Raw genomic sequence first — 8,374 nt, forward strand, 5'->3', positions numbered from 1 at the left:
CACTGACTTTGGGGCTAAGGTGTGATGGTGGAAACAAACTGTGGGCACCAAATTAACAACCTTTAGCCCAGACCATTCCCTTCTCTGATTCACACACCTCAGATGACTTCCTGCCGTCCCTCCCTCCTAACATCAATCTGTCTGGTTCAAGCTGCAGGCCGTCATCACGTGGGTCAGGAGGGGATCATGCCTTTGTTCCTCTTGCGGTCAGCCATTGTTCGGCGGTTGTGATTTGACCCGCGGCTCTTGTTGGCCTCCTTTTTGCGACGGTCCAGTACTGTCTCCAGGGTTTGTCCTTGGCCTTTGGGTTTTCCCACCACGTTACTGGGACGTTCAGGTCGGAAACTGGAAGAGAAAGATGGAGGGAAGTCCACAGAGGTGAGGATGGAGTCACAAAGTGAACCTTCTAGCAGGGCTTTCATTTGAGATGCAACTTTTTAATGCTGGAAAGAACTTAAAAAATATGTTCACATGAGGTATCTGAAGAAAAAATATTTTTCTAATGTACAAACCTAACATTTTTTTTCAATGTAGTAATATCCTTTGTACAATCACGTTTCACAAAGTAGTGAACCTCACACCACTCGTGCTTGTGAACAAATGAGACTTTCGAGGATGCCCCTTTCATACCCAATCAGATAACATAATGCTCCAAACAGATTTTTTGATTGTCCTACAACTTTCCCAGTGTTTTGTTGTCCCTGTCTTAACTTGTCTGAAACATGTTACTGGTATCAACTTCAGCAAATATTTACAAATATTATATATAATATTCACAAAAAAAAAACAGGCGAATTATCACATTTTGTTTTAGTTTTTTTTAGATCAGAATGTATATTATATATTTGTCTTTCCAGTCTCTGTACTTAAAACCTCTAGTTTAAGCTGAACAGACAAGAGCTTTCAAATTGACGTTACCCTTTCCTCTGCTGCATGGCAGCTCTTCTAGCTTCAGCCCTCTCCCTCAGCAGAGCTGGGTCCTGCACGAAGTGGTCCCTCTTTTCATTGTTCTGAAACAAATTAAAAAAAAAACAAAAAAAAACCATGCAGATGTAGTGACTGAACATTTGTAGCTGAAGCATTTCATTCAGAGACTAAATAAACATTTAAGGATCTGGCAGTGTTTGAATGACAAATTATTGGCTCACTTTCTGTACATATCAGTGAGGTTTAAATAGGGTCATAAAGTAAGACTTTTTTTTTCTGTAAAGTTGGATCTGCTGTTTTGGAATGATTTCAGTACCGGTAAAGTCTCTTCCTCCTCCCCGTCTTCACTCTCCTCGTCATGCTCTGCTTTGTTTCCTTTTCTGAGTACCTGTGGGACTGTAAATGGCCTGCAGGAAAACACAAAATGGAAATGAAACAAGCACGCTGACACTGAGAAATTAAAAGCTGCTTTCAAAGTCAAGTCAAAGTTCTGTGATTTACCTTCTGTTCAGCAAACTGTCTCCATCGAGATCATTTGCTCCCACTTGGTTCATGTCGTAGGTGTCGTCGTACTCATCGTCGTAGTCATCCAGGCTGTAGGTGGCTGCACTTTCACCGGGTTCAATGACGACCTCGTCCACCACCGTCTCATAGGCCTGGTAGCGAGCCCTCTGCTCTGCTACGTGCTGCTTATCGTTCAACATCTCTCGAGTGCTCTCACCTTTCCTGAAAGAGTGATAAAACAGGGCAAGATTACACTTGACCTCAAACAGTCTAGAAGAGGTAGTAACGTCTGGAAAAGGCGGTTGGTGGTTTACATTATTCCAACAGTGAAACTCCAAGCACGTAAAAGGAGTCTGGGGCTTTTTCATTTCTGACTGCTCAGCGTCTCCTGCGTGCTCTCACCTCCTGCCCTTCCAGATGCGAGACATGTCCACCTGTTCCCTGCGGAAGACGTCAAACTCGTCATCATCAAACACGTTGGATCTGGAGTTCAGAACGTCTGGAAGCTCCTCCTTCACTGGCCTTAAAGAAGAGAAAAGGAACCAGAGAGTCACAGATTGTAGTTTCTGATGTAAGAGGATGCGCTGCTTTTAAATTTCTGTTTCATGACCATATAAAATGACTCTCTTTCAGTTTGGGACTATTTTAACACGTCACACTGAGCTCTGGCACTGGCTTTTCTTTATTCATTTCTTTTAACATTTATGTACTAAATAATAACACATTAGTGGTTTAGTTAAACTGATAAAACAAATAATATGGTGCAGCCTTTTTTGAAATATTGCTCATCATGAACATCACGATACATTACGAGAAGCTAACATATTCAGACTATATTCAACTGTAATGCTGAAAATGATCAAATGAAACTGAAAATTTGAAATACTGCATAAGATATCATTAACTTCTTCAGAAAATGTGTACCATGATGACTTAATTCAGTGTATTTTCATTTATCTTGTAAGAATATTATTTCCCACCTCCAGGAAAAATGCCTCCATTTGAAGAATCGAGAAGTGAATGTCAGCAGCACAACCCACGTGGAAGATTATCATATATCATATATCATATATCATATATGTAAAGGCCATCCCAGTGTGGGGTGTTACCTCGGCATGGCACGGTCCAGTTTGTCCAGGTTAGGGGCCAGACGGCCCTCTAGGATGTTGTTGATGACCAGCTCAGAGTTGTAGTCATACTCCTTCAGGCAGGCCAGCAGGAAGCCTTCACCCAAATCAGGGAGCAGATCCCTGATGCACGACAGCAGAGACTCCAGCTCCGTCCCACTCACTGAACACACCGAACCCTGGCAACACACCACCAACACAGAAGACAACCAAACACGCTGTAACAGTCAGGTCATCTCTCCTCTATTTTTAATCCACATATTCATCACACACCTGTAGAGCCAATAAATCCATATATCTCTGCACTGTAATGAACTGAAGCTCCACGATGATTTTCACGTTATTTGTGTACTTTTACACCTTAAATAAGTCACTCGAAGCACTTTTACCATTGTGTGTTTGAAAGATGATACACAAACAAACCCTCACAAACTTTTTTTTACAGTTTATAGACTAAACAATTAACAATTACTTTAAGCACGTTTTAAATTAGCTGTAATATTTACAGAACTCACATTGTTTCCCTTTTGAGGAACATCCAACATGGCCTCTGCTCCCCTCAGACTCTCTCCTACTGCTCCTCCTCCTTCTGGCTCTTGGTCCTCCTGAAAGCCAGCTGAAAATGCAGCAGCACCACCAACTGCTTCTCCATGATAGGCTGAGATGGAGGGGACTTTGTCCTGTATCTGACTCTGTGGTTTCCGCCGCCCCACGCTGTCCCAGGCACTTTCCACCCCCTGGAGCAGATAGGATGTCCGGGTCTCATCACTGATGGAAGCAGGCAGTTAAGGAGATGAAACAACTAAAGGCCTTACTGTGTACTGTGATACTGTAGAGACCTTTGAGTTAATAATCAACACTTCTTCTGATCCTTAAGAAAATACCTTCTGTTATTTTTACATTTGAAAAATACAGGCCCACAGTTTATTGTCCATCTTTGTCTGGCTTTGTTCTGCCTGGTAATTTTCGGTGGCAATGTAAGCACCATGTTATTATCCACAAAACCTGTTTACACTAGTTATTGCTGTAAAGCTGATAAAGCTTATAAGCTGTAAAGCTGATAAGGATACATGACAGGGAGGGCCTGCTGTAGGAGGCTGATGTCGTCCGCGATGGGGAACTGCTCATCATAGTCTGACACAAACCTGGAAGAAAAAAAAAAAGGTGAACACCTTCATACACTTTGTCACCGTTTGGCATTAAAGAGATAAAAATAAAACACAAGCCCCTTGGAGGTGGCCCCTGATCTTAACTAGTAATTTTACCTTTTCTCAGTTAAGAAAGATGTGAAATGTTGAAGAAGCTCCTCTGCATATGTTTGCATGTTTTCTCCTCTGCAAGGCAACAAACATCGACAGAATTCATATGTGTGGATGAAAAGGAAATACTGGTGAGATTGAAGTTGAGAGTTGGGACATCTCACCCCTCCAAGATGGGCTGTAAACAGGTGTGATGCAGCAGCGTGTGAGCCGTCTCCACCATCTTGCGACACGAGTGGGACAACCTCTTCCACAAGTCCTCCTGAAGACTTAAAGAGGATTTGGGAGATGATTCACCATTGTTCATCAATTCATTGAGAAATGAAGTCTCAATATTTTGGCCAAGTATTTGCATGTGCCTTTTAAGAACACAATAAATGCAGCAGAAACTCACCCTTTATCATCAAAGTTTCTTTTCCTTACCGCCTTTTCAAGGTCAGGCACAGCAGTCTCATAAAAGGAGGTCAGTCTGCCAGGAAAGAAAACAAATGGATCAGGAAAACCTTTTTTTTTTTTTTTGCAAAGACGTGGGTCTCCATGAGTGACAAACTGCTAGGTTAGCCCGTCTGTCTACCTGCTAAGGAAACCATGGGAGTGGAAGCTGGAGCAGGCAGCAGGGAAGATGTCCAGGAAGGCGTGGATGGTGGTGGTCGAGTCACACAGGTACAGAATGAGGTCTGTGAGCTCCTACCATAAAGAACACATGTAGCAGTGGTGTTACTCTCTGTGTGGCCAATCAGTCATACTCAGGTTGAGTAGGGATGTGCGATAATTACCTGCCTGATGATGGGAAATTTAGATAATAATATATAATAATAATTAATATTATTATAGTAATAATTAATAACTAAATTACTGTCAATAAACAAAGCTGATAATATGAAGTCAAACTGGTTTCACTGAGCTGACCTCATATGAGTTTTAAGACAATAAGTCTTATTAGAGTTATGAAATATTAAATTATTCATCTTTCTTACCCTCAGGGGTGCGTAAAGTAGAAGGTATGAAATCCTTTTTAAAATGCAAATAATGTTAAAATATCAGTTATCTTATTGGTATTGGCCATGAGAAGCAGGAAATGAATGTTATTGCTTATCATCTGGAAAAAAAAAAAAACAAACTATTATGCATTCAAGTCTTATTCAAGTTAGAGAACCATTAGTAAACTAGCAGACTATACCTTCAAACATAACAGTCTAAAGAGTCCAGTTTTCATCAACGGCAAGTTTAGTGTCCGTTAAAACTCAAAAAAAAAAGAAGAAAGTCTTTCTCCACAAGAAATTAAATCCTAAATAAGTGCCATTTATCAAGATGTTTCCCTGCCATAATGTCCTATTAAATACTGCACCAATACACATACTAGAGATTATTATTAGTTCATTAGTCTCACATGCACCAAAAAGCAGAGATGTGTGTGTTTATCTAACCTGTTGGCTCATTGTCATGGCAGTGGGCCGTTTGTGTGCACTCAGTTTCATTGGCTCCATGGCCGTGGCTCCTTCACAGTAGAGACCACACTTATCCAAGATGGTGTCAAACACCTGGAGGTGACAGAAAGGAAAGAAGGCCCTTAGCGAAAGACAATTTATCCTCAACAGTGTATTATTTTGGGGGCCGACACATGCGGAATTCACTTGTTGCAAAACCAAAGTAAACCCAAACATGTATTATGTGTCATTTCTTATACTTGCCATACAAATATGCAGCTGCGTGCCTTTTAAAAATCTGATCTTACCTGTAGCACAGTGGGCACCGCCTCATCCAGGTCGCTATAGTATGACGGCTGCTGTTTAAAGATGTTCTCTAAAAACAAGATGGCATTTATGAAATTTAACACAGAGTGACAAACAGATTAAAACTACCTATCCCTACTATGTATCTAGGTCTGATGGATATATTCTCCATCAAAATACCCCACAATGATTCAAGCTCACCAATCATCTTATGCAGCAGCTGGCTGTTGCCCTTTCCAAAGAGCACACATAGATCCAGAATTTTAGGAATGTCAAATAGGAAGTTGTCATAGATAATTTCTCCAAACACTGCCGGAGTGATGAAGTTCTCCTATAGAGGATGAGCACAGGGCAACAGTTTAAAGAGCATGACAAGGCTTTCATACGACACTGGACAGTATTAATACTACTGATTATTGGATCAATATTCCCTCTCTTCAGTTTACATATAGGTGCTCCTGCCTTGGACTCTTTATGTGTGGCCATCCTGAGGAAGGTCAAGAAGACTGCCCTGTGGATGGAGCGCTGCACGTCAGCCACTGCTGGGGAGGAGGGAAGGGTGGCGAGGTCAAGGCCACGAGGAGCGTGATGCAGGTATGAATCCAGGCATGTCTGCAGAGATTCATCAAACACCACCTGGTGGAGGAGACAGACCAAAGCAGAGGAGAGAGGGAGTGGAAATTTAAAAGAAGGCTGCCGTCACTGAATTCACAGTGTATTTACATGAATTCACATTCTTTTCAGCTCCCATAACTTTGAGGCTAAGTGAATAAAAAGGGAGAGAGATAATTACATGTTAGCACTCTCTCACCTGACACCAGAACTTGTCATGCGGCAGTGTAAGCAGCCACTCCAGGTCCTCTGTGATGAATTTGGCAAGTTCTAAAAATTCCTCCACCTCAGCAGGAGAACCGTCTTCTGGTGGGGGCTTATAAGGCACAAAACAACGCTCTTCCTTCCTGGCCGGGTGCTGATGTAGAACAGAGAGCACGTGGTTTGATTGTGATAAAAAGGCAGGTTATTCCTGCAGCACAACAGAATGCTGTTTGAGTATATGTCTGCTTAAATTAAAGGAAACATGATGGCTCACCAGCGCAGGCAGTGTGTGTTCTTTTCCCAGGGGGCCGGGCTCAGTCACCTGTTGCTCATCCAGTGGCACTTGGGCACAGGCCATGGCTTACACATATACACTTTGCTTCTGTTTATGAGTCATTTCAGGGTTATTTATTTTATCCTGTTCAATCAAAGAGCACTACAAGCTTTGCTTAAACATGTGTTAGAATGGGAATAATGTGATACAAACACAACAGCCATTCAAAACTGTTTCTGTCAACTATCAGCAAAGCAATAATCAGGAATGTTTAATGGGAAAATTGAATTTACAGGTTTGTTGCATCAACGTGATATTTTTCAACAGATTATCCAGACACATCTATCCGATCACCAATTTCAGTTTTCAGGTGAAAGTCTACGGCGTAGAGCATGATATATCCAAGGGTGAAAGAAACGGGCAGACAGTTAATACGTACCGGAGTAACTTAGCTGACTTAGCAAACACATATGGGGGAATTTGAAACATTTGAATTAGAAACATTGGAATTCATTTTTGCCAACAGCATTACTTTCCAACAGCCGAATTTAAAGATTACCTTATTATTTACATTTAGTGCGATTAAACATCTGCAGGGTTCATTCTCATATCCTTTACTGTTACATGTCCAGACTGCTGATGCAAAGACAGAAGTTAGCTAGCTAACAGTAGCTGCAGATGTTTACTCAGAGAAGCATCCAGTAAAAAATCACTCCTCACACCCACTCCTGTTAGTTAGCTAAGTGAACTTTAACTTAATAAATAAGGGTACATTTATTATTTATTATCTATTACTGCCAATGAAAACAATACAGTAATCCGTTAATCACTGACGATACAGCACCACAACTAGCTAACTTCGGCCATAGTCTGGTAAAATAACTTGCTAGCTACTCGCTGTCTACCAAGTTCAAAAGAACTGACACCACGTCAATGAATGGAGAGCAGCTAACGTAACGTAACGTGGCTAACCAGCCGGTTACGAGCTCTATGACCGTCCTCGTGTGACTCGCATGTAATAACTCTACATGAAACAAATTGTTAATTCTGCTCACCTTTTAATGCAACTGTCTATAACTCTTTTCAAGCCATCTCATCACAGTCGTCACGGGTTTCTAGAGTTTCAGTTTCCAAACGTTTCCTAATCACCTGTGCAGGGCCAGGAAGTGACATACTTTGTTTGGTTTTTGTCCCCAGGCGCATGCGCAATAAAGCTACATGTGACAGTCTTTACCGCCCCCTTGCGGACATCAGCGCGCACCGTCAGTGTTGTTACTATGTTTTCCATGTGTGTTCGGTAATGCAGCGGTGGAAGAATTTCAATACAATAAAATATACATAAAGCATCAAGGGTAAAAGTACTCATTGTATAGAATGGCTTCTTTCATGATGATCATGGTGATATATTATTTATTTAGCTTAGTTTAATTACCGCTACACTCTTCAACAAAAACTTTGCTGGTAGCTCAATATGATCTCATTTTTAAAAAGAAATCTACTGCTGAGAAGAGCTTTTTAAATGCAGCTAAAGCTAACTTGGCTAACTTATCTGCCAGCTGAAGTACCTCAATAAAGAAACAGAACATTTTACCTGAATACCGAAGCTGTCCTTTAACCGAGGACTACAGTGAGAGCAGATTATTGATGAACACATATCCAAATAAAAATCCAATCAGATAAACAGATATTAAATTGGTTGAATGAACCTTTATGATGATAACCCAATACAATATC

At 41.2% G+C, this 8,374-nt stretch overlaps 1 protein-coding gene across 1 annotated transcript; it reads right to left on the reverse strand.

Moving 5' to 3' along the window:
• Positions 1 to 73: 73 nt before the first annotated feature.
• ascc2 (activating signal cointegrator 1 complex subunit 2) lies at positions 74 to 7,848 on the reverse strand. Its single transcript, XM_046385940.1, has 19 exons — positions 7,696 to 7,848; positions 6,641 to 6,748; positions 6,362 to 6,520; positions 6,013 to 6,186; positions 5,752 to 5,881; positions 5,553 to 5,620; positions 5,245 to 5,358; positions 4,392 to 4,504; positions 4,212 to 4,286; positions 3,982 to 4,086; positions 3,824 to 3,892; positions 3,629 to 3,703; positions 3,074 to 3,326; positions 2,541 to 2,737; positions 1,834 to 1,953; positions 1,429 to 1,653; positions 1,244 to 1,334; positions 919 to 1,010; positions 74 to 345 (listed from the first exon to the last, which is right to left on the reverse strand). Exons 2-19 carry the CDS (start codon positions 6,722 to 6,724, stop codon positions 174 to 176), a joined length of 2,316 nt encoding a protein of 771 aa, XP_046241896.1. The 5' UTR covers positions 6,725 to 6,748; positions 7,696 to 7,848; the 3' UTR covers positions 74 to 173.
• Between the last annotated feature and the right edge of the window lie 526 nt (positions 7,849 to 8,374).

The sequence above is a fragment of the Scatophagus argus genome, chromosome 4 (genome assembly GCF_020382885.2).
Source record: "Scatophagus argus isolate fScaArg1 chromosome 4, fScaArg1.pri, whole genome shotgun sequence".
NCBI classification, from domain to species: Eukaryota; Metazoa; Chordata; class Actinopteri; family Scatophagidae; genus Scatophagus; species Scatophagus argus.